Here is a 26,744-nt window from a genome sequence, read left to right as displayed (position 1 = left end):
AGTAAATGTAACACGTTACTCCCCACCTCTGTCCCTGACTTAAGAACTCTAACAAGAAGACATAAAGCGTACTAGGAGATTGACATGGGTTATTTGTTAACTTGACTTCACATAGTGAAAGGTATGTGGGAAAGGCGTTTAGGTATTTTTAATCTATGTAAAATATTAAAAAACCTTAATAATCAGTCACCAATTGTTCAAGTGATCCCACCTTGATGTGAAAGACGGAATGTTTAAAAAAAAAAATCCAAATACAGGTTGTCCCCAGGTTGACGAACAAGATCTGTTCCTATGATGATGTAACCCAAATTTCTGCGTAAATCGGAATTAAGTCTTAAAGTACACCGAAATACCCCCTGAATCTCAAAATAACTATCTGAAAACATGTATTATGTGTTATAGTAATAAAACAGAGTAAGAAATAAGATAGATAGATATTACTTAAACCCATTCCTCTCACCATAGTTCTTATTATTATTATTTTGTCAACATCAAACTATGAAAACACAATTAGAAAATAAAATACAATAATGATAAAGAACGTACAATAATTCTATCAAGTAAATCTATAGAGACATACTGTAATTTGCTGACAAAAACATACCTTAATGGCTGCACAATAATACAGATGGAAATAAGGTTCAATTCAACAAGGGCGTTCACCCTTTGCTTCCCAAACTGAAAGCAATGCTCTAAACTAACAGAAAGTTGAACTGGCGTGATGTCAAACAAGTCCGAGTGCAACAAAGAAAAGTGGATCGCACATATACATTAGTACTGTATAATGAAATACCAGATATGCATTGCAATTAGAGATCAATCATTTACATTTCTTAGGCCTAATACATAACTAAATTAAATGACAAACAATATACTGTACTTACAATCAATGCCGAGAGGTGGTGGAAAAGACACTGTTACGCGACTTAAAAAAAAAACGACTGGAGACAAAAACCGCAGAGGACACTCCGGCCTCGTAAAGTCAAAATCACATAAGTCGGGTACGTCGTAGGTTTTTGATTGAGAAAAATGTAATATTAAGAGTAGTTTAACCACATTATACATTTTACTTTTACCTGAGTAGATTTGTGAACACGAAACGCTACTTTGGGCTATGTTAGAGTCGTTACATTTTTCTTCTTTATTCCCCATATTACATTTGACTTTATTTTTGGCAGCACAGTGGTTATACCATTTTCACCAATGAGATGTCCCAAAAATAATCACATTATAGTGATCAGACGTAACAATACAGTCACATGACCAGACACAGGTATGCAGCAGGAAGTCATATGATCACCCCGGCCTGTTCAATCACATGGCCTCTTTAAAATGATGTATAAAATTTAACTATTTGACATAGAGTCAACATTACTCGATAGCGCGGATTTGTTTGAACATTTCTCCCAGTTTTTAATTAACAGCGATTTATTTGACACCGATTGACTCGTTTTCAGTTAATGGTAGGAAATGTGTTTTTTCTCCACTCGAGGTTACAGTTGCTCTTTAGACAGGTAATGTTTCATTTTTTAGTTTGAACTGGATGATTTTTGGGTTTTTTTTGTCTAATATGGTCATGTAATAAGTTATAGCACAGTATAATAATAACAGTTCAGATAGATGAAGTTGTGCTGAGGAAAAAAAACGCAATATTTTTAAAAACTGACATTGTAAGCAGTTACAATGTTACTCATTACTTGAGTATTCTTTTCACTAGATACTTTTTTTTTTTTTTACTTGTACTTGAGTAAATTTTTTGGATGACTACATTTACATAGGTTATTTTATTTTAAAGTAACACTAATCTTACTTGAGTAAAAGTTTGGCTACGCTCCCCGCCACTGCATGATAGTCTCATGATATGATTGTACACTGCGCAGCCCTAAGAGAGCAGACCCTGAACAATGTGAACATAGCATATTTCTTTTAATATTTCATGGCAGGTATAGTGCATTTCTGTGACCATGTGCTCTTAACTGAGGAGCGCCTACTCTTTCGACCCTTATTTCTCATGAATTACATTAAAAAATTTTTTTTTTTTTTTCTAAACGACGGGGGGATTTTGTCAAGCTCTGTTTTGACAAGCCAAGGGAGAATATCAAATGTTTTAGGAAATTACCATGTCATTTTTACATATAATGTTACTGCTTGGTAGGTGCTGATGATTTGGTTATTTCTTTTTTTTAAATGCAATTTGGAAAATTGGAGGTATTAATCATAGCCTCTCTCCTGCAGTACTTTGGGGTGCACCTATTGAAGACTGTCCGTTTGCTTCGTCTGCTGCGACTCCTGCAGAAGTTGGAACGTTACTCGCAGTACAGTGCTGTGGTCCTCACCCTGCTCATGTCCATGTTCGCTCTGCTGGCCCATTGGATGGCCTGCGTATGGTACTTCATTGGACGCAGGGAGATCGAGAGTCCGGGATCCTGGGACATTGGTCAGTTGTCCTCCAAAATTGTACACTATTGAAGCATTTCAAAATTCATCGTGCAAACACTTGATTTCACAGCTTTACACATGGCACAAGAGCAAATATATTTCACTAAAAGTCACCATGATTTTAACGAGATGATATCGCGTACTTACCTTATTTTGATCCAAAAACTGTGAATGGCCAACTGTGAATGGCCACAGCCAGACTTTGTGGGGATTTTATGGGTGAAAGACGGTAATAAAACAAGGGTCACGATCAGTGTTGTTAATAACAGCGTTATTTTTTTCAGTTGTGAGTAATCTAATAATTTTGTAAAGGTGTACAAACTACTATGCATCACTACCTTAGTGGCGCGAGAAAAGTCTGAGGGGCAGTTTACATGGCGACTCTGCAACACGAAGATGCAATGACTGTGTTGCAGAGTGGCCTCGCGTTCGTATGGTGTCGGCGAAGACTGAAGGCAAAGACGCAAACCTTGGAATCCTGCCTCCAAAGTGGAAGAATTCGATTGCGGGGGCTTGAGGGGGACTTGCTCTGCATACATATCAAAAGCTCCCGCGGCACGGGACAGCGCCGATATCGTCAGCACTTGTACACATCACATTGGGTGTGCGCAAACAAAACAGCAAATATGGCGGAACGTCCGCTTTAATTTACTGTTTTCATAATATTTTTAATTTAAATATGTTGAATGTTTCCATTTTTGTGCCTTTTTGAACAAAAGAAAATGCCATTGCTTGGAGTGGGCTGGCATGTTGCCCTCAGGGCTGAGGAGGTCAAAGTGCATAATTCGCTGTCGCCTTGTAAATTTGCACTGCCCCCTAAGGCCTGGCATGAATACTAAATCGTTTTCATGCGGAATTGCGACATTGATCAAATGGAGACAGAACCATATAATTGCAAACATGACATTTTTCGTCTTCTCGGAGAGTCACCATGTAAACGGCCCCTGAGAGACACGGACTCACGGAGACGAGAGAGCAGAGCGGGAGTGGCAAGGAGGGAAGGGAGTTGTGACGCCGTTGCAAACGCGATGCTAGGTGGCTCCAATAATACCCGACAGTAGCCGATAGCCTACAAGCTACGCCCGCATGATGCTACGGTAGATATCACATGTTCAAAGAACTAAATGTGAAACGACAAACACGACAGCGTTAGCACATGTACAGAGAACTAAATGCGAAATGATAGACTTGCCGGGGTTAGTAAACGGCCGCCATCTTAAAGCAGTAGACTTCTCAGGAAGGCTTTGTTGTAGAGAACCTTCCTAGCGAACCTAAATAACTTTTTATCTAAAATACTCCCAAATCGGCAAAATCTTGACTTGAATCTATCTTCAAATGATGAAACAGTTTTAAAACTTTCACATGTCGAAAGTAGACAGATGGGAACTGAACTAATGCAATAACGGGAGCAATTTTAAGCACTTTAACGGTTGATTCACAACATTAAAGACAAATAAACCCCTCTTTTGTATGGATTCTTTCACATACATAAAAAAGACCCAACATCTTGAAAACTTCTGATGTAGGCAAAATTTGTCCCACATATATAATCTCAAAAGGCAAAAACCTTGAGTCAGATTTCATCTTTAAAATGGTCCAAAACATTACATGGTCTCTCCATAATAGGTTACCTTATGAATGATTTTGAAGTAGGAAAAAAAGTCACATTTCAAATTAATCAAAGAAAGAATATACAAAAAAAGTCTGGGGAGAAAAAAAAAGCAGCTTCACCTCGGTTCTTCTTTAATTATGCTAGAATTGGATCATTGGCCTACACCTACACAAATTTTCTATTCTTTTAAGCACCTTTGACTCTTAAGAAAAACACTTTATAACTTAGTTTGTTTTTCCTCACTGACTTACCCCTCACCATCTTCCATTCATGTCACTCCTCTTTTTTCTTCTCCCATCAATTGATGGATACAGCATATTGTGTTTGCTATTGTCCTTTCAGCAGTCTGCTGTAGCAATTCACGTCAGCAGCTAACACATGCCGAATTTTCCAAAAGTCTGAAGATGTGACATAAAAAACATACGCTGTGCTTAGTGTACTGTCGTCAACAAGGGAGAAACCCATATAGCTCTTCTCCGTCGCCATGCACACACAGTAATACAAACATACAAAAAAGACCTATCCCTGTAGATAGTGGCTTCTGCTGCTAATTCCAAGGCGTGTTGTCTGTCTCAACCAACATCACATTACCACTGGGAAAAGAAATTGGGCATATTGAGCTCTGATTCCTTTATGTTGACCCGTTTGAATAAAAATGAAAAATAATCAATATAGATAACGAATTGACTGTACTGTTTTGATACAGAAACCTATTGAACCATTGATCTGAACTGAGGCGTCATTCTATCCACGCTATACTGCATGTACTGCAAAGCTGAAATTTAATAGAAGAAATAGAGCTGCAGCTATCGATTATTTTAGAAGTCGATTAATCGATGAACTAGTTGCTTCAAATAATCGAGTAATCGGATAAGGAACATAAAAGATTTAAAATAACTGACATGAGCCTCTGACGCTATAATTTTTTTTTTTTTTTTTAAATGAGGCTCTAAGCACAACAAAAGAACATTTGGCTAACTACATAGCAAAAGTCCATTAGCTTAAATGTTATAAAATGCTATTTTTTCAAATGCTCCTCACAAATGGTTCAAACACATATTCCCACAAAAAAATGGCTAAATATACCAATAAACTAAATTACGAATGCATTAAAAAAACATTAGCTCAAACAAAAACGTAGCTTATGTTGGTCTTAACAGGGAGCAGCTGGATTCAGCCGTGTGAAATGAGTTGTATCATATTCACTGTTGCCACTAGATGGCAGTGTATCCACCCAAATCAGTAAGACTAAATGCAAACACTTTCAAAACAAACCATTATGCCACTTTAATTAAACTAATACAGATTAAGATTAATTAAATTGAATAAATTAAATTAAATTAAATTAAATTACAATCTAAACACATGTTGGTGCATCCCAGCGTAATATGTATAACAATCCACAATTGACACTGCCAAAATAATGATATATACAGTATATATAATGTAATAACAATATATTTTTTAAGCAACACAATTGTTGTTCGTGCTTGTTATATGAATGAATTATATTTTTGTTAGTGAACAGCTGTGCAATATTGGACCTATAATTTTTGTAAAAAAAAATGAAGTCCTGTTCTACCATTTGTATGAATGTTTATGTCATGGTGATCAGACAAGCCAAGCGCACTCACAAACAACTTTGTCTTTTTTTCCTCCAGTGGCTGCTGTTTTAGCCTCGGGGCAGCTATGAGCTCAATTCATCGAAACATGTGTGTTCATTTTTTTTTTTTTTTTCAACCCCAATACACGCCCATTCAACTTTTTCTTTTACTTGACAGTCCCTAGGAAAAAATGTAGCATTAACATGGAAAGTTAGGAGTAGGGTTGCCAACTCCGTGAAAAAAAAAAAAAAAAGTAAGGGGCACCTCATTGGTAGAGCCGGCTGGCCCAATAACCCTACATGCTTTATTTTTTTGTTTGTGAAAAAGGATTTTTTTTTTTTAATAATTCTAATAATTTTACTCACAACTTAATTAGTTAGGTACATATTTGAGGGGTATAAGCACATGGAAATACAATAATTATCAGCACTTTGTATGTACAGTATATTAAACAAAATATACTAGAATTAAATCTGTCCTGCTAAATTTAAAATTGTATAATTTAAGACTTAACGTCCTGAGCCTTTATGTGTGTTACCTGGTGTGTACACATAAACGCCAGGTGGTGCTCAAGTACTGGCCCTTGCCCTGTCAACTGAGAAAGTGTTAGTAATGCGTGTGCCAACAAGCGCCGCGGCCATTATCACTGTTAGAGCGCCCTCTGTCCTCCTTTCCTCCTGCAGCCCCTACGCAGAGGTAACACATAATGTGTATGCCCCCCCTCAAACTCAGTTGTCTCGTGAAGTAGCCTTTGTATCCGTGCGGTCCTCTAAATTAGCCGAATTCCCAGTCCCACCTGTTAAACAAGCTAGGCTAGCCGCTTGCCATAAATCAATTAATAGATGTAACGTGGCGGCCAGCACACAATCAGTGTCAGTAGAAAAAAAATAAATAAAACTATATATTGGAATGCCCTTGGCTGAGAAAGAAAAGGAATCAAAAATGGCTTCACTCACATTAATGTGACAACAATGAAAATGATAATACAGCTGGCTGCTGCGGAGTGCGACTGCGATCACTTAGTAATAATGTTTGCATGTTGAGCTACAACCCATAGCAAAAAGTATGGAATCATCAGTCTCAGACGCGCACTCAATCAGACATTTTATCATGTGAAGTCAAACTCAGATAAAAAGCTTGAAAAAAATAATGAATTGGTTCAAAAGTGCAACTCTTTAGTATTCAGAAACACTAAAAGAAATGAATAAAAAACTTTGTGGTGGTCAGTAAATGTTACTTTTATAGAGTAAGTGCAGGGAAATATATATGGAATCACTCCATTCTGAGGGGAAAAAAAACGGAATCATGAGAAACAAACAAAGAAATAACAATGAAAACACATCTCTAGTATTTATTAGCACCACCTCTGGCTTTTATGACAGCTTGCAGTCTCTGAGGCATGGACTTGATGAGTAGTCTTCATCAATTTGGTGCCAACTCTCTTTGATTGCAGTTGCCAGATCATCCTTGTAGGTCGAAGCCTTGCTGTGGACCATTTTTTGCAATTTCCACCACAGGTTTTCAATAGGGTTGAGATCTGGGCTATTTGCAGGCCATGACATTAACTAGATAAGTCTTTCTCCAAGGAATGCTTTAACAGTTTTAGCTCTGTGGCATGATGCATTGTCATCTTGGAAAATGACAAACATATTTTCAATTGAAGGGATAAGAAAGCAGTTTAAAATTACAATGTGAACCATTTATTGAAGATTTAACCACAGCCATCTCCCCAGTGCCTTTGCCTGACATGCAGCCCCATATCATCAAGGACTGAGGGAATTTTTATGTTTTCTTCAGGCAGTCATCTTTGTAAATCTCACTGGAACAGCACCAAACAAAAGTTCCAGCATCATCACCATGTCAAGAGTCGAGAATCTGCATTGGACAAGGGGTCAAGAGTCAAGAATCTGCATTGTATTATTTATTTAGTTTCTTTTTTCTTTGTGACTTACAAGCGACTAGTTCAGCCACCCGAAAAAGAATTACAGCTTTGGGAAAATGGATGGATGGGTGAGAAGATAAAATGACTCTGGAAGATCTGATTTCCTCCATCGATCTAACAAGATTATGTACTTTACCCCCAATAAAAATAGATATTTATCTGACACAGAAAGAATTATATTCAAGTGCACCTCATTATGAGATCTATTTTTTTAATCTATTTTTTCACAGCCAATCAGTGAAGTAAATTAGTATGTATAGGTAGGTAGGTGGGTAACTAGCTGGCTAACTAGCTACAAGTTGGTAGCTAACGTGCTAGCTGCTAATAGTTAGTTAGCTCACTAGCTACACGTAGGTAACTAGATACGACAGAAAGACTGACAGAAAGATTCTGCAGATAGTAAGCCTTGTGCATAGATCAATGGACGGCACCATCCATATTGCATGATTTTTCTTCTTTCACGTAGTGCAGTCAGAAGCTCGGCTGAGCTTGGCCACGTCACGTACATTCATTCTCAAGCTCTCTCTCAATTATTCATCAGTCCGCCTTCGCCGCTATTTTCCCGCCCTTTGAAATGTCTCCTCATTGAAATTACATTACTTATTTGTGCTTAAATGAAATTTGTTGATGGGTGATTAGTCAGTGAATATTGCAGTCTTCATGGAAAGTTTTAATGCTAAGTCACATTGCCACTATTTCTCAGAGGCTTCGTCAAAGTTAGCTATAGTTGAAATAAATGGCCAGGAAAACATTTCATTTTTGTTCTTCATTCTTGTTATTGCAGTGATGCTTTGACGTGCCTGCACAAACTTGGTAACTTGATACCGGTTTTTAAAGCTGAAAAGACATATATCATGGATGGACAAGCCCCTGCATGGTGTGTTCCACCGACAAATTGAGGAGGTAGCTGACATGGGAAAAACATACCAGTGGCTGGAAAAGGCTGGACTGAAAGACAACACGGAGGCACTGATCACGGCAGCACAAGAACAGGCCCTTAACAAGAGCAATAGAGGCTGGGGTCTATCACACCAGACAGTACCCCAGGTGCAGGCTATGCAAAGAGGCCCCTGAGACAGTCCAGCACATCACAGCAGGGTGTAAGATGCTACCAGGCAAGGCATACATGGAACGACATAACCAGGTAGCAGGCATAGTGTACAGAAACATCTGTGCCGAGTACGGACTGGAGACCCCGGAGTCAAGGTGGGCGACACCTCCGAAGAAGGTCGAGAATAACCGAGACAAGATCCTGTGGGACTTCCAGATCCAGACAGACAAAATGGTGATGGCCAACCAGCCTGACATAGTGGTGGTTGATAAAAATCAGAAGACAGCAGTAGTGATAGATGTAGCAATCCCGAGCGATAGCAACATCAGGAAAAAAGAAAATGAAAAGCTGGAGAAATATCAAGGGTTGAAGGAAGAGTTGGAGAAAATGTGGGGAGTGAAGGCAAGAGTGGTGCCAGTAGTGATCGGGACACTAAGGGCAGTAACCCCCAAGCTGGGTGCATGGCTCCAACAGATACCAGGAACAATGTCCAACGTCTCCATTCAGAAGAGCGCAATCCTAGGGACAGCTAAGATCCTGCGCAGGACCCTCAAGCTCCCAGGCCTCTGGTAGAGGACCCGAGGTTGAAAGGAGAGACCATACCGCCCGGTTTGGGCGAGACGACGATTTTTTAAATTAAAAAAAATATATATATATATATATATAAATATATTTATATATCTGCGGATATTTGATGTCCTTTCATGGGACAACACTGACAAAATGACACTTTGACACTATGAAAAAGTAGTCTGTGTGCAGCTTATATAATAGTTAATTCATTTCCTCTCAAAATAGCTAAAAATATAGCCATTATTATATAAACCCCTGGAAACAAAAGTGAGTACACCCCTTAGAAACTATCTACATCCCTAAATGTCTAAATTGAGTACTGCTTGTCATTTTCCCTCCAAACTGTCATGTGACTCGTTACAGGAATGCTGTCAGCATTGATGCAGAGATTGAATAGGTGGGGGGCAGAGGTTGTGCTAGACATTTTCGTTGTCTGTCATTTTGACTGACAGGGTCATAAAAATCCGGTTATAGTCAATTTTTACCCGTCACTTAAATTTTTAAAATGATAATGATGACATATTCAATAGTATTTAGTTTTCATTCATTTTTAATTAATATTGTAACGCTTGCTCGGCGGCGAAAAATTAGACACGGAAGTCGTGGTATTTTTCTCCCTTTTTACTCTGCTTACCGCCAACAACTCCGCCCCCAAAGAAAAAGAGGCAACGATATAGACCCCAATCACCAACGTCACACAATGATCTTAATTGTGGTTGTCAGCCCAAAATCTTCTAAATATATATTAAATGCATCTTACCAGATATAAAATGACTACTACATAGTCTGTGGTGATCGTTTGGTGCCCAGATTTCTTGTCGAATTACAGCAGTCCATCTCGCTCTCATCTTCGGGTCTCTCAGAATACGGTAGAACTTCAAGTCTCTCCGTCTATCTTCTCTGTTACAGCAACCAACCGCCACACACACCTTCACCATTTTGATTATTAATATTAACGAGCAGAAAAACACGCCGTAATAGGAGGCATGTACGTATCAGTAATGTGTATACATGACGAGCTGACACACAATATGGCGGCTCCAGTCAGGGTGGCGGAGTTGTGACGTCATGTGATTGGGGTCTATACACAGGCGGCAATCTTGTCCATCAATTGGATGACGTGCTGGCACACCGGGTGCACCAATAAGAACCTCGCGTTGATGTGTCAATCACGGTGCCGCCGCCAGACCCCGGTGACGCTACAATATTCTGACAGAAGAGCCAACGACGTCATGCATTAAGAGAGACAATAGCTAATTAAAATGCTAACTCGCCACCCTGTGGTCTGGGGTGTAAATTGCAACCTGTCAAAATGACGGACGGACTTCAGTTTTTTCCGTCACCGTTTTAAAAATACGGTCAACGACGGAAAATATCCGGTTAACGCGACCCCTGGTGGGGGGTCAGCCTTTTAGTGCTCAGACCATACGCCGCACTCTACATCAGATTGGTGTGCATCGCTGTCACCCCAGGAGGAAGCCTCTTCTAAAGACCGTACACAAAAAAGCCCGCAAACAGTTTGCTGAAGACATGTCAACAAAACACATGGATTACTGGCACCATGTCTGATGAGACGGGCGGGCTTTCTTGTGTACTGTCTTCAGATGAGGCTTCCTCCTGGGGGGAGAGCCATGGACACCAAGTTGATGTAGAGTGCAGCGTATGGTCTGAGCACTAAAAGGCTGACCCTCCACCTCTTCAACCTCTGCAGCAATGCTGACAGCACTTTTTTTCTGTCCACTTTGCCTTGAAAAAAGAGACAGAAAGAGCTCCTCCCCGCTAGCAGCCCCTCTCGCCTCCTCCCCCAAACTGGGCAGGAGCTGTTTTTGTTTATAGCACACGTGGATTATTGCTAGCGAGGAAAGACAAAAGCTTTAGGAGGCGGCTTCAATGTCGTAAAGATTCGCTGTTTATTTCAGAGCATTAAATGTATTGAATTGAATCAAAAATCATATCTCTCGGATCGAAAATCGTACTGAACCGTGACTTAACTGTATCATTGCATCCCTAGTATTATATGTCATTGTACTGTGCTCGCCAAGAAGCTGGAGCGAAGTTCTAGCTGGACAGCAAGCTAAACTCCGAAGTGACGCTGTCAGACATCTGTGTGGTTTGCTGACTTTATTCAGCTGCTCATGACATCATCTTGCAGAATGAAAATGAAATTAAATCAGTCTCATCTTCAATAACAGCAATTCATATTGCATTTACAAGTACAGTGGTACCTCCACATACGATCGCTTAAACACATGATCTTTTCGATATCCAACCTATAATTTGACTCACCAATCGTTTATACATCTGACAACATGCTTAGAATACGACGATTTATGACAGCGCCGCAGTTTCTTAGTTTTCCCACAAGATGGACGCACATCGGATTTTCTTGTGAGAGAAATCAACATGGGTTCCAAGAAGGTTAGTGCAGGTGGTGAAAAAAAGGTGACGCCTACCGTTTAAATGACGATGGAAATGATACAAAAAAATTAGCGTGATGTGCGCGTCCATGAACTGGCTTGACAATACGGCCGTAGAATGTCTACGATCTCGACGGTCCTCCTCCGACCTTCGTTCGCCAGTCTATATAAGTTAAGGTGACAATTATTGTTGTGGTAACATCGCCAAAGAAATTGCCAGCTTCATCAGGTTTTTAATCATTTATTTTCTACGCATAATGTCCGCCACAGATGACGCCAACAACAACAGGACATTAAAAGACTAAGTAAAATCTCTACCGCACCTATCTCACGGTCACGTCATTCACGCACATCTGCCACATTAGAACCCGATTTGTTACATTATTACAGGAATTATTATTATTATATTATTATTCCGATTTTTATTGATATATATATATTTTTTTGGATATATGTAATTGCCATTTATAATAGTATCAGCAGTATTTGTTAAGGATTTAGCGCAGGTTTTTGGGCTGCTAAACTAATTAATGGAATTATGATGTATTCTAATGGGAAAATCCTGCTTGACTTATGACCATTTCGACTTACACACAAGGTCCTGTAACAAATTAACTTAGTATGTAGAGGTACCACTGTAGCTGCTGATACAGCAATAACAAACAATTAGCATGTAACAGTTAGCGTCCACACATCATCAGAAACAATCATATAAATCGCCCCAAGTATTCGACCACGATTGAAAATGCACAATAAACAGTACAAAAGGGGTTATATACAGCCGTCTTCTCTGGAATCTTCACAAGCAACAAATGTGCGCGCAGGCCGCCACCTCTGTCACTCGGCTGCTCTGTGTGTGCGTGTGTGGGGTTGGCGCGACTGGACATGCGCTCGCTTCCTGTCCAACGAAATAAAAGCATGCATCACACAACAAAAGTCAACATTTAAAACAAAAGACGAGACTCGGGTGTCATAAAGTCCGAAACGCGTAAGTTGGGCCCGTCGTAACCCGAGGATTACCTGTAAATGCCTTGTATTTCTAAATTCTCATACATATCTGGACCGTTTCTTCACTTACTGTAGGTCAGTACTTCTCAAATAGTGGGGCGTACCCCCCCAGGGGGGCGCAGAGCACTGCCGGGGGTTGCGCACTAGAATAACGTGTAAGTGCACATCCACTCAGTGAGTGGCAGTGGCGCGCTCAGTTTTAGAGAGTGCAAAGTATTTTTGAACCAAACAAGAGCACACAGCAAAGGGAGTGTTAGTAGCGTTCGGCTTTTGGCTTTGACTTTTAATACAATGGGAGATGAGGAAAGACCAGTCTGTTTACTGTGGCTAAAAATGTTTTCAGCAGACAGCAGGAAGCCAAATTAATTACTTCAATACATTAGAACCCAATGACGCTTGATTTTTTTTTTCAGTGAAAATGTGCCGAATATTGAAAACAATGGCCTCGCTTTGTGAGAGTTACATCACTAAACCAGCGAGCACTGTTAGCCTCATACAAGGGGGCGTACCAAGTCGCTCAGTACAAAATAACCCCACACTATAGCAAAGGAGCTGATACTGCCTGCAGCAAAAATAAAAACTTTCCCTCTGTCCAATGACACTGTCGTTTTTGTTCTATTCATTTTGTTTTTTATGGTCAAACTGTTTAGCATATTGTCCTCATGAGTTAATGTGGCTAATCTATTATTATTCAGGCAAATTGATGCGCTTTCGTACTTTTTCAACCTAAATCCGGTGTTAGATCCCTGCATGTGACCGACTGCTAATAAATGAAGTGGAGTGTGGGACAGCACCCCTTCGGGAAGGGGGCCGTCCCACAAGTGACGCAGTGAATGGGGAATGTGTCACGTCAACGTATTATGGAGTCTATGCCTTGAGTCTATTTTTACAGTTAGGATGTGTTTTTTGGTTGTTGTTTTTTAAAATTCAGGTAAATTGATGTGCTTGAAGTTCTTTCTGTTACAAAAATAAAACATTGTTAACAAAGTTATACTTTGTTGTAAGTTGATCTATATTACTTTTTCCTTCAATATTGAAAAGGACACAATGTTATGCAGTGATGTTCCTCTCTTTGATTTACCAAATGAAATCAATATTTTTTCTAGCTTCTGTCCATAAAATATTTGGCAAATTTTGATGATGGTCCCTCTCTCCTTTCTCCTTACTTTTCATTATTAGGTTGGCTGCATGAGTTGGCCAAGCGTTTAGGAACACCTTACTTCTTGTCACCTCTGGCCGCACTCTTTCCCACATCCTCTGGCGTACCCTCAGCCAACAGCAGCCAGTGGAACGGATCAGTCTCAGAGTCGCCAAGTCAGGGTTCCTGGAACTCTAGCCAGTACGGAGGAAACACGTCAGCCGTCGATGGCGTGTCACCAGGAGGTCTGGGAGTTCTGGGCGGAGGCCCGTCCATGCGGAGCAGCTACGTAACATCACTGTACTTCGCCCTGAGCAGCCTGACTAGCGTGGGTTTCGGGAACGTTTCGGCGAACACAGACTCAGAGAAGATCTTCTCTATCTGCACCATGCTCATTGGCGGTAAGTGGATCATTTAAAGCAATACAGTCCATACATACATACCCATACAGTCGCCTAGAAATCACAGTGCAAGACATCAATTAATATGCTAATCATTAGCTATGTTAGTTTTTTTTTTTTTTTTTTTTTTTTTTTAAAAGAACATTTTATACAAATGTCTGAAATGTTTCCGCAACAAAATTGTCAAAAACATCAAAATCGCCTTGTATTTTGAATTGCTTTAGATGAAATGTATCAGATTTTCTTAAATGCTGATCAAATCAATCAAAGGCCCTTTAATCTATTTATGGCAAAATTTCTATTATCAACAAAATGCAATGATATCTTCATTTCATCACATAATTCTTTCCTATTTTTTTCTTTAAAACAGGCCAACCAAACATCTTAAGCATAATTTGTCCCCTCACTAAACCCTTTGGAGCCTATGCAGTCTGGGGCGCCGTTTGAAAAGCGGCACATGATGAAGATTACGGCAACATTTTGTCACATTTAGCCCCACAAAGTGTTTAAAATGTGATGTGAAAATTGTTTTGCACATTTAAAACAATATTTAGTAACTTAAATATTTATTTCTAAATAATAAGTGTTGCACTTAAATGTTGAAATCCTGAACTAAATATCTAATTTAAAGCTAAATGTTAAATTTAAATATGAAATATATATCTTAAATCTACATTTTAAATATAAATTGAAAATTTAAATCATGACTATATACAATAAATATAGTTGTTAAATATAAATATTTATATCTAAATTTCCTATCTAAATCTAAATGTATAATCTAAATCCTAAATGTTGAAACAAGTGAAACTAAATATTTAGCTAATATGCATTGACCGGTGATCAGAAGTAACAAAATGAAAGCTGGCTGAGCTCAGACTGTTGTTGGGGGGCTACTCAGCGACAGCAATCATGGATCATTGTACTAATAACAATATCTAGGTACAAATACATGTTTGGAGACACTTTATTTTAAAGGGAGTTTTGTGTTTGTGCTGCGGGCAGTATGACAGTGACAGCACCCGCAGCACAAAGCCAGCAGTAGCTAACTTTACATTGACAGACTCTGGGTTGCTGTAAACACACCAGTAATGGCAGCCACCACTAGAGGGCGACATACACAAATCTCTTAGTAGTCAATACTGGCCTCAAGTCTTCTTCATCACGTAAAAGTAACACAAAAAACACAAAATACCTTTTAAATAAAGTATCTCCACACGTGTATTTGTACTTTGTATTGGTGTGTTCAGTTAATTTATTCAGATTTAACAGCATTGAAAAGAGATATATATGACATGTTTTTCCCTTTTTTCTCAAAGTATAATTAAAAAAACAAAAAACAAACAAAACCATATGTATAGAATACAGTATTATAATTAGTACTTTTAAACACTTCGAATATAATAATCATGATATTAGAGAGATATACAGTGGTACCTCGACACATGATCACTTCGACACATGATCTTTTCAACATCCGACGTAAAATTTGACTCGCCATTTGTTTCTACATCCGACGACATGCTCGAAATGCGATGATTTATGATAGCGCCGCAGTTTGCGTCGGTGAACTGGCTCAACAATACTGCTGTAAACAGTCTATGATCTCGGCGTCCTCCTCCGTTCGCAAGTCTTTATAAGTTAAGGTGACAGTTATTATTATTGTAACATCGGCAAAAAAATCAGCTTCGTCAGGTTTTTAATCATTTTTTTCAGAACTTGTGCAACACGACATGCCTACTGTCCGCCGCAGCTGAACCCTACAACAGAACATGAAAAGTGAAAGTAAAAACTCCTCTCTCACTCTGACATGTCAGTTACGCGGTGCGTTCAGGTACACCACGCAAAAATACATCTGAACATTAGAACCCGATTCATTACATTATTACAGGTATTATTATAATTATTGATATGAATATTTTTATTGTTATATTATTCAGATTTTTTTCATAATGGATTTGTTTTGCTCCAGGTAATTGCTATTTGCAATAGTACCAGCAGTATTTATTAAGAATTTAGTATAGGTTTTCGGGCTGTGGAACGAATTAATGGAATTATAACGTATCCTTATGGGAAAATCCTGCTCGACATACGACCATTTCGACTTACAAACGAGGTCCTGGAACGAATTAACTTTGTATGTAGAGGTACCACTGTGTATAAAAAATAATAATAATAATAATAAAAAAACAATGATTTGTGCATGTATACATGCATATTTCTTAACATTTTTGTATAAAACACTGTATTGTTTTTTGTTTTTTTTTTAAGTGAAAAAAAATCTTTGATGAACTGAAGACGCGAAGTTTGAAGTGAGATACAGCGAGGGATCACTGTAACAGAATGTCAGCATCGTGTACTGCCGAGTACATGCAATAATGCTCCCACTTGGCTTTCTCTTTAATTAATTCAAGCACAAAAAAATGATTTACTTTGCTTTATAATGAGCTCACTCCTGCAGAGAAGTGACGATTTGGAAATGAAGAAACAGTGAAAGGAACCCAGGGGAGGCGCCCTCTTAATTAATCCTACTGAATGTTATCCTCCCTGTGAGCTACATGTGGTCGCTCTGCATTCCCTTCAAAACAATGCTCATGGTTCCTACCTAACCTATCCTTTGAATGAGCACAAAACCAATTTCTTTCAGATGTGTCCAAACTCATTATGCTATGAGATAATAAAAACAATTGTTTTTACGTCCCTAAGGTCCGATGGCAATATTCCTGCTGGGATGTCACTTTTTATTTGCCACAGCTAAGAACATTTTTACTGTGCAGAAACACGCCACGCAGGCATTTTTATGTTAACTTGCACAATGGTGAACGACCAGGAACAGCATAGCCTTTTTTACTTGTGTAAACACAACTAAGAGGTAATTATACCTGCAACAAGAGGTGTAACCATTCATTCATTACTGTTTTTAGTACACTTGACAAAAATGGGGTATATTAAAGATTATTTGTATTTGTGTATTTGTGACGGACTAAATTAGTTCGTGAAATCTCCTTAAAATTTTGTTCAAAAATCTTTGTTGAATGCTGAGATTGTATTTTGAATTGGTGATAGTCAATTCACCTCTGCTCATGCTCTTCAACTTCCATCTCTTCTTCACCTGCATTCTGCTGCTATACTTTGTATGAACAGAAATGGGGATATATTATTGCAACTGTTATGCCATCTTAGGCACCCCACGGTTCGATTCGATTACGATTCAGGGTGCAACGATTCGATGATTGAACGGTGATCACGGTATTGTTGATGATCGCGATTATCACGATTATCGATGCACCATACATTATTAATTAATAAAGTAGCCAAACAAATTTATGTCAATTATTTATTTAAAATGTCCTAATGATTCAAAAGATGGAAACACGCCAACACAACAAAAATCTGCCCTTAAGCTGCTTTATTTATTTATTTATTTACTTACTTATTTATTTTACCTTCTTATACAAGAAAGTGCAAAAACATTAACCTTTTCAAAGGCAGTACTTATTTCCCAATATGCCAATACAACACAGCTGACCTTAAGCTGCTCTTTTTCACGAGAAGGTGCAAAAACATTAGCTGTTTCAAAGGCAGTAGTTATTTCTCTTACCAATAGGATAAAATTTACACTGGTGGAATGAATTTCCTGGAAAGGAAGTGCCTTCAGAAATAAGACTATATTTAACCTATATACTTTGTTTTCACAGATTTCTGTACTATTTAGCATGTCTGTAGTGTTAGCGCTGTACTAATTCTGGTTTTACACATTTTGCATCTGTAGTAACTTTTGTACACCACCAAACAACGAACAAATCGACACATTAGCGAATTCGCTAATTAGCATAGCGCCCAGCGCTAAATAGTAACATCTCAAAACAACAACAATGAAGGCTAAACAGTACAAAATGGTTCGTGTACTCACCTTTTATAGACGGACACGGGACTTAGTAACACACTAGGGAAATTTTTTAATCAACACGACTTGAACCTACTGCCGGACAACTGAAAGACAAAGAGCAATGAACTCTCTCTCTTCCCCTCTCCGTCTAAAAAGTAACATGTGCACAGAAGATGACCAAAAGCGCGACCGCCCGGTCCTTGCCTGTCTCATACACAATTCATTTAGTCTTTTGAACAGGAGTAAATCTCTCGCTCAGTAACTTCTACTGCCATCTTAACCTTGTGCATCTCTTTAGGTGTCCAGGCGGCAGACGTATCTTGACTTTCGTTCCACTAGCAGCGGGCTGTCATTATTGGGGAAAATCATTGTTTTTTTGAACATTTATGAATCGCAATCGAATCGTCATATGTCGAATCTCGCTGAATCTAATAATCAATTTTTTGGCACATTCTTACCGCTCATACTCATCAACTTCCATCTCTCCTTCACCTCACACTACACTCTGCTGCGCTACTTTCTCTGGACAGAAATGGGGATATATCACTGTAACTGCCATGCAATTAATCAGTGTTTCTCAACTAGTTTGATGTGACCCAAAAGTGGTTTATGTTGCCTAGGTGGGTTACCTGGTTTACCTCTCTCATTCCTCATTGCTGTTTTATCCTTACTGCGAATAACTTTCTCATATCCATTTGCAAGACTAATGCTGTTTGAGTCAAATGGAAATAATAAAAATAATAATACATCTTGTTACAGATTATAGAGACTGCAGTAACAAATCAAATGTTTGAAAAACAACTGGAAATCATGATGAGCACACATACAAAATTGTTAGAGGTTATATCCCAAAGCTAGCCAATTCATTCATACAGATTGATTCTATTCCTTTTGGTCTTATAAACAAATAGCAATAAATAACAGCAGCATTGACACAGTTCAAATTTCCACATATCATATTAACAAAATATTAGACAAAGCTCATGAGTGAGAGCCTGTCACTCAAATCACATTTAATTGTCATTGTATTCATAGTCAGTCAAAGGACGGCAGCTAATCTGCTACTTTAATTTGCGACCAGAGTAGTTTACCGCAGTTAACTGCCTGGTCATAAACTTCATAATGTCTTGACGGGATACGGGGAGCGAGGCCGATTCATAGGGGGCCTATCTCCGTCAAAGCTGACCGAGTGGAAACGCAAAGAACTTTTTCAGTTGAAAATTCTTGTGAATAAATGCTTAAATCCCTGAATTCTTTATAGATATGGACGTAAAACAGTCTCGATTCTTGGTTAAAAGCAAAAAAAAAAAAAAAAAAAAAAAAATCGTGCAGTTAGTATTTCTTTTACGTAAATATTGCGAACTATGATGCTAGTCAGTAAGCAAGTTAGCGGCCGCCATATCACAGACAAAGAGATTTTTCTGTTGAAAATTCTTGTGAATTAATGCTTAAATCCCTGTATTCTTTATACATATGGACGTAAAACAGTCTTGATTCTTGGTTAAAAGCAAAAAATGCTGTTGGCATTTACTTTACGTAAATATTGCGAACTATGATACTAGTCAGTAAGCAAATTAGCGGCCGCCATACGTAAAGAAAGAGCTTTTTCTGTTGAAGAATCTTGTGAATAAATGCTTAAATTCCTGAATTATTTATAGGTAGGACGTAAAGCAGTCTCGATTCTTGGTTAAAAGCAAAAAAACGGGCAGTCAGCAGTTATTTTACATAAATATTGTGAAGTAATGCCTATGCTGTAGCGGCTAATTTCCCCCATTGATTTTTTTCACATTTCAAAATGCATGCATGGTACGAAAAATATAATAATTACCTTGAATCCTCAAACAAATCACTCCTGAGACGATCCTTCCTGTTTGTATACAGTACAGCTTTCATACTTTTTCAACCTAAATCCGGCGTTAGATTACCGCACGTGACCGACTGCTAATAAATGAAGCGGAGAGTGGGACGGCCCCCTACGGGAAGGCGTGACCCAGTGAATGGCGAATGTGTCACTTCAATACATTATGAAAAAAAATGATTCTCTTTTACATGGTGTCTATAAAAAGCGCCAAACAGTCACTCAACTTGTGGTGTATCGTTGGAGCATTAAAATAGGCTGCCCTTCGATGTAGAAACCATGTTTTTATCCCACATTACGACTTTATAACACATCAGAACAATTTTCCAACTTTGGAACTCAGATCTCCCAATACACATGAACGCAGCATATCTCCCGAAAGTTTTTTTGTGGAAGTATCATCTCATAGCCTATCACAGCCAAAGTTATGTGCATAAATTACCATATTTCAGAGCCAAGTGCAGATTGTGTATATGGAGTGAATAGACTAATATGACCATATTAAATAGGCGCATTCTGTAGATTATGCTATGTAGACTTAAAACTCCAAAGTATTTTACTTATTTATTTATTCATTTTACCTGTGAAATTTATGCTGGGGCTGGGCAGATCAATACTGGGGCATGTGCCCCATAGAAATATGTCTGGCGACATCAATGATGAACAGAGTCATTGTCAATTGAATTGTTTCTCCCCTACAAATAACCCACTTTTAAGTACAGTATTTGTTCCATGAAAATTAGTGTATTCTTAATTTGTTACCAGCACAATAGTCTCCTTAGTGTTAAACTCCTGAGGTTGTGGGAGACCCAAGCCTCTAGGGCAGCCATTTAAATGCAATTTGCCCAGGGCGTTTGAAAACAGGAGTTCTGTAAATTAGCAATGTGACTGATTCTTAAAAGAGAAACCAAAAAAAATGAATTGCAAGAATACATTGTACAGTACAATATATGAATTATCTTAACACGGTACCTACAGTACTCTAATTCTGCATTCGAGGCAAAAGAATTTAACAAAATTAATCCATATATATTAAGGAGCCGCTATGTTCAGTTGCTGGTGCTGCTGTTGCCCGTTAGGACAGCAGTTCACTGAACTTTCAATGAATGGAATGGAATGAAAAGTTAAAAGTTATATATTAAGATCTTGATGTTCAACAGACTGAGAAAAGGGTTCTAGATTAGCTGACAACTGACAACTCTGTAATTACATGTAAATTATGTTTGTGAAGCGAGCTGGCCCTTTGTCATTCCTCTGATTGTTTGTTCAGAGCAGAGAGCACAAAGCAGATCACTTGCCAATCCTCCACTGACTTTGCATAATATAAAATGTCCAACAAGCGGTCCACAATTGTGCCATGGCACGATTTGCAACGCTGATATCTCTTTCGTATAGAGCCAGCATCTATGCTTTTGTTTTGCTTTCAAAAAGTGTCTTTGTATATGTGGATGTCCGGTCATCATTATAAGCATTTAAGGGCTGACTGTCTTTGAGGGTTCTTTTTTTTTCTGAATTGCATGGCAGGTTTTATTATAAATGCCATTGTGGCCTGTATTTTAATGACTACTCTTCTCACAGCTCTGATGCACGCCGTGGTGTTTGGCAATGTGACCGCCATCATCCAGAGGATGTACTCTCGCCGATCGCTCTACCATACACGCACTAAAGACCTAAAGGACTTCATCAGGGTGCACCGGTTGCCCAAAGCCTTGGAGCAACGAATGCTGGAGTGTTTCCAGACAACCTGGTCAGTCAACAACGGCATTGATGTCAGTGAGGTGAGTTGATTCAGTTTTCCACTTGATGTCAAAGTGAAATGTTAGAACCAAGGTTATTCCTGTTCACGAAAGTGAATTAAACTGTCTATTTATTGGACCTTGGCGCTCGCGGTGGATTGTCAATAACGAACATCACGTTCAAACATAAGGGTATCCATATGTGCACTTGGCACCATAGGATGCAGTTCAATGATTGTCTTTGTAGTTCTTGGACAGTCGGTTGAAGAGAGGAGTGGAGTTGTCACCACCTGATGTTGAGTTGGCACCGATGATAGGGAACAATTAAAAGCGAGCACCGTTTGCTAACACTAATCCATGTATCCAGCAAACGCCGTTGCAGCTCTGCTTTTGGTTTTGATAAAGTGTTTCCTGAGACAAGTCTGCTTCTCTTTTTAGCTTCTGAAAGACTTCCCAGATGAACTACGGGCTGACATCGCCATGCACCTGAACAAGGAGCTGCTACAACTCCCTCTTTTTGAGTCGGCCAGCAGGGGTTGCCTGCGCTCACTCTCGCTCATAATCAAGACGTCGTTCTGCGCACCTGGCGAGTTCCTCATCAGGCAAGGAGACGCCCTGCAGGCCATCTATTTTGTGTGTTCGGGTTCCATGGAAGTCCTGAAAGACAACACTGTACTCGCCATACTGGGTGAGTGCGCTTGTTCTACCTTCAACAATCACAATAGGCCCGTTAACATTGAGTTTGGTCATTTATCGATAGGGTTGGGCATCGTTTGAAATTGAACGATTCCGGTTCCGATTCCACGTTTCGATTCCGATTCCGATTCTTTTAAGAGGCAGGGTCCCAAAAAAAGGCAGGGTAAAAAAAAATTGCATTGTTTAAATTAATGTCTTACTTTTTCGATGATTTTTTAAATTTTATGAACTTCTCAGAGGGCTATTTTTAACTTGTATGTAAATATCAGTCTTTGAACTTGAATGTGATGAAGTTTCTTTCCATAGGAGTGCACCTTTACAAAGATGTTTATTTTTGAAAAGCTCACTGAGAAAACATTTATACATATATTTTTTTTGTACATATACTTAGCTGGCAGCTACGATATGTAAATTCTTCGATTGATTATGATTTGATGATCTTTTGATATTATTGATTTTAACAGAGGTGGCAACGTGCTACGTAAAGTACGTAGCTGCTTAAATAGGTTGTATAGACTGAGAAGTCTACTGCTTTAAGATGGCGGCTGTGTACTAACGCCGGTCAGCGTGTCATTTCGCATCTAGTTCTCTATACATGTGCTAACGCCGCCAAGTCTGTCATTTCTCATATAGTTCCACAGTGTATCACAAAAGTGAGTACACCCCTCGCATTTCAGCAGATATTTAAGTAATTAACTCTATTCAGTGTTTCCCACAGGATTTTAGGAGACTGTGGTGGGAGGCTCTCTGACCATAGGATTTTTCGAAACTGTGGTGGTGGGCTGCATCGGAGTCGGACAGCCACACCATGTCGTGCCACGGCGAATTTTTTTTTTTTTTTCATTATTTTTTTCCCCCAAGAAGAACCATAACAAAGATATATTTGAAATATTTCATTAGCTAGGCTAATGTTATAGCTCTCAGCTACGGTACATGTATGTAAAATGCGTTGCTGATTACAGCTACGTTACCCTATGTAATAATGCGACTTTTTTTCTCGTAGCAATAGTACGACTTACATCTCGTAGTGACTCAGGGTTGGCAACCCAAACTGTTGAAAGAGCCATATTTGACCCCCCCCCCCCCCCCCCCCAAAAAAAAAAAAACTGATACAGTATGTCTGGAGCAGCAAAAAATTAAAAGCCTTGTACAAGCCTTATAATTATCAATACTAGCTATATTAGCCTACTATAAAAATGAATAAGTTGGCTAGAAATACATAATTAGCCTTCATGATTAAATGTTTATTTTCCCTGCAGTGGATCCTATAGCGCACCACGTGACTACTCTGTTGTACGATGACACCACAAGTTTAACTTCATTACAATATTAATGAATTGAAAGAATGTTTGTATCATGTTTGTCCTCCTAGAAATCCTATTAAAACAAAAAATATATTTCCCTCCCCCATCTTTTTCCATTTAAAAAAAAAAAAAAAAAAAAGCTCCGAAGCAGCACTAAAGAGCCGCATGCGGCCCAAGAGCCGCGGGTTTCAGACCGCCGTCGTGGCCCTCCTTTTTCCTTTTTATTTGACCCTCACAAGTACTACATTACCACAACAATAACAGTCCTTCTGTCAACTGACCCATTTACAGGACTGGGGGAATTCTAATGGCCGTGTAAAGTTTTTCTTGATTCGGTGAGAAGGTGAATAGTTTTTTCCCCGTTGTTCGTGAACTAAATTTCCACACAAACGCACATCGAGGTACCATTAACTTAGCAAGGAGAGGTATGAGAGTCATTTTTCGAGTGTCCCAGAGCTCGCGAAATTGGGGGGCGGGGGGCGCATTTATCCAACTTTCGTCAGCCGTAATTGTCTGAAGTTGGCGCGTCGGTGTTGTGCCGAAAAATAGCCACTCCACGCGAAATGTCCCCCCGACGGGAGCGCCCACACGTCGCTCGTACAAACAGCCTTTCTTACCAATCGATGGACACGGAAACGACGTTCTTGTACCGTGAACATGTATCATTTTACTCTGCTTGAACTAATAAATACTTTACTGTGACCAACGCTCTGAAAATAGAGCAAGGCTTTATTTTGGGCCCCGCCTCTCTGCGCAAGTTCAATCAAAGTTTGCTTTCCGTCCAAGACGGCCGTCCACCGCTCACTTTCGCCGAAAAGTCCGATCCAAACTATTGTAATGCCCCGGATATGGGGAAGAAGGAGAGAAGTCTGTATTTGCTTACCCACTTGATTGTGGTAACAATAATAAAGAAAAACAATAACAAAATAACAGCGGGCTGCTACGACATGCGACCGCTATCTCTCGCTATCTCGCTCGTTCTCCCATTCTTCCTACTCGTTCCCCTTGCGTCTCTTAAATGAATAAATAAATAAATAAATAAAATACTACTCTAAAATGCTGCTCTCACTCGCGCGGGTAGTAGAGTGGAGTGGGCTACAGCTGTGTAATCGGCTGACTGACGCATCTGATTAGTATCTTTTTTTTTTTTTTTCGGCGGGGGGGGGGCGCAAACGAGACTGTGGCGGCCCGCCACAGTCTCTTTCATTGGTGGGAAACACTGCTATTATATAAGCTGCACACAGACTACATTTCATTGTGTCAAAGTGTCATTATGTCAGTGTTGTCCCATAAAAGGTTGTACTTAAAAATCTGCAGAAATGCGAGGGGTGTACTCACTTTTGTGATACACTGTATATACATGTGATAGGACTTATTTTCGTACTATTCCATCCATCCATCCATCCATCCATCCATCCATCCATCCATCCATCCATCCATCCATCCATCCATCCATCCATCCATCCATCCATCATCTACTGCTTAATCTGGGGTTGGGTCACAGGGCCAGCAGAAGACAAACATACAGTTAGGCCCGATAATATTTGGACAATGACACAAGTTTTGTTATTTTAGCATTTCTCAAAAACACATTACGAAATACAATAATATGATCAATATGGGTTTAAAGTGCACAATCTCAGCTGCAATTGAAGACTTTCCATATCCAAATCGGAATAAGGGTTTAGGAATTATAGCCCTTTACACTCTTTATACCTCTTTTTCAATGGACCAAAGGTAATTGGACAAATTACTCTGAGGGCTGTAGTTCACTCAGAAGGCTTCTCCCTCATTAACCTATCATCAGTTAAGTATTGAAAAGGTCTGGAGTTGATTTCAGGTGTGTTTTTTTGCATTTGGAAGCTGTTATTGTGACCACACATCATGCGTTCAAAGGAGCTCTCAGTGGAGGTGAAGCAGAAGACCCTGAGACTGAAAAAAAAGAAGAAATCCATAACAAAGATAGCTGAAATGCTTGGAGAAGCCAAATCAACAGGTTGGTACATTCTAAGAAAAAAGGAATGCACTGGTGAGGTTGACAATTCAAAAAGGCCTGGACGTCCACGGAAGACAAGAGTGACAGATGATCGCCGAATACTCTCCATGGTAAAGAAAAATCCATTTACAATATCTACTAAGGGTGTAACGGTACATGTATGTATGTATGTATTGAACCGTTTCGGTACTTGGTGCTCGGTTCGGAACGGAGGCGTACCGAACGAGTTTCTGACATAATGTAACCCTTACTTTTCGAGGCTGTGAGTCAATCGGGTTACAGTTTCTTTGTGTAGATTATATTTACTCCGTCTTCTCTACTATAATGAGGACCAACACGGTAGGACAGTAAGAAACGTCAACGGCGCGACAACGTGGCCGCCGCGAGAACACAGTGAAACGCGGCCGTTAAAGTCAATCAGCCAATGCACACCAGTCAGAGTGCGGCCGCGTGTTAGACGCGTCCCAGAAGCGGCTCAACGCGACGCACGCGAAAAGAACGGCAGAGTCTATTATTTAACGCAAGACGCGGCCCTCCTGCGTCAATACTACTAGCTAGCAGACCGGGCAGACCGGAATAACTCGTGTAAAAATACGGTGGATCCGGTCGATTTTCAAACTAATATGCAATCGTAACCCACTTTTTGAGTCCCTCAGATCTCTTTAGTGGTAGATCGGGGCACAGTTGACTTGTCTTTGTTGATTTACAGTTGTCATCTCTGCTATAGTAATAACCAACACAGCCCCGTGTTCAATACAAAACCCTCCTACCACAACAAAAAGAGTAGGAACTAATATTCACATAGGAACTAAAGTTATACAACATAAAATATACAATATAAATGAATACTACATCACATTTGTAAAATATAAACACATGATAAAATAAATAATAGCCCATTTAAATAAAATAAATTGAAATGAGCTAAAACACCTGTAATTAAATAATAAGAATAATACACAGATCCTGCTTACACAGTTAAATTTATTAATTTCTGTGTGGCGCTTTAACTTGAGAAAATCCACCAATAAAGCTTTTGAAAACCGTTCATAAGAAAAAAAAATTTCATTGAGGCATTTC

General features: G+C 39.2%; 1 protein-coding gene across 1 annotated transcript in view; it reads left to right on the top strand.

Moving 5' to 3' along the window:
• The window catches only part of kcnh3 (potassium voltage-gated channel, subfamily H (eag-related), member 3), a 309,609-nt gene that overhangs the window by 211,591 nt on the left and 71,274 nt on the right, over window positions 1–26,744 (top strand). The window contains exons 7-10 of the mRNA XM_057852133.1: window positions 2,236–2,437; window positions 13,826–14,185; window positions 21,511–21,710; window positions 22,107–22,356. Coding sequence (XP_057708116.1) covers window positions 2,236–2,437; window positions 13,826–14,185; window positions 21,511–21,710; window positions 22,107–22,356 — 1,012 coding nt within the window. The remainder of the gene's footprint in view (window positions 1–2,235; window positions 2,438–13,825; window positions 14,186–21,510; window positions 21,711–22,106; window positions 22,357–26,744) is intronic.

Source organism: Corythoichthys intestinalis, chromosome 12 (genome assembly GCF_030265065.1).
Source record: "Corythoichthys intestinalis isolate RoL2023-P3 chromosome 12, ASM3026506v1, whole genome shotgun sequence".
NCBI classification, from domain to species: domain Eukaryota; kingdom Metazoa; phylum Chordata; class Actinopteri; order Syngnathiformes; family Syngnathidae; genus Corythoichthys; species Corythoichthys intestinalis.
The sequence above is the reverse complement of the archived record's forward strand: the minus strand, read 5'-3'. Positions and strand labels throughout refer to the sequence as shown.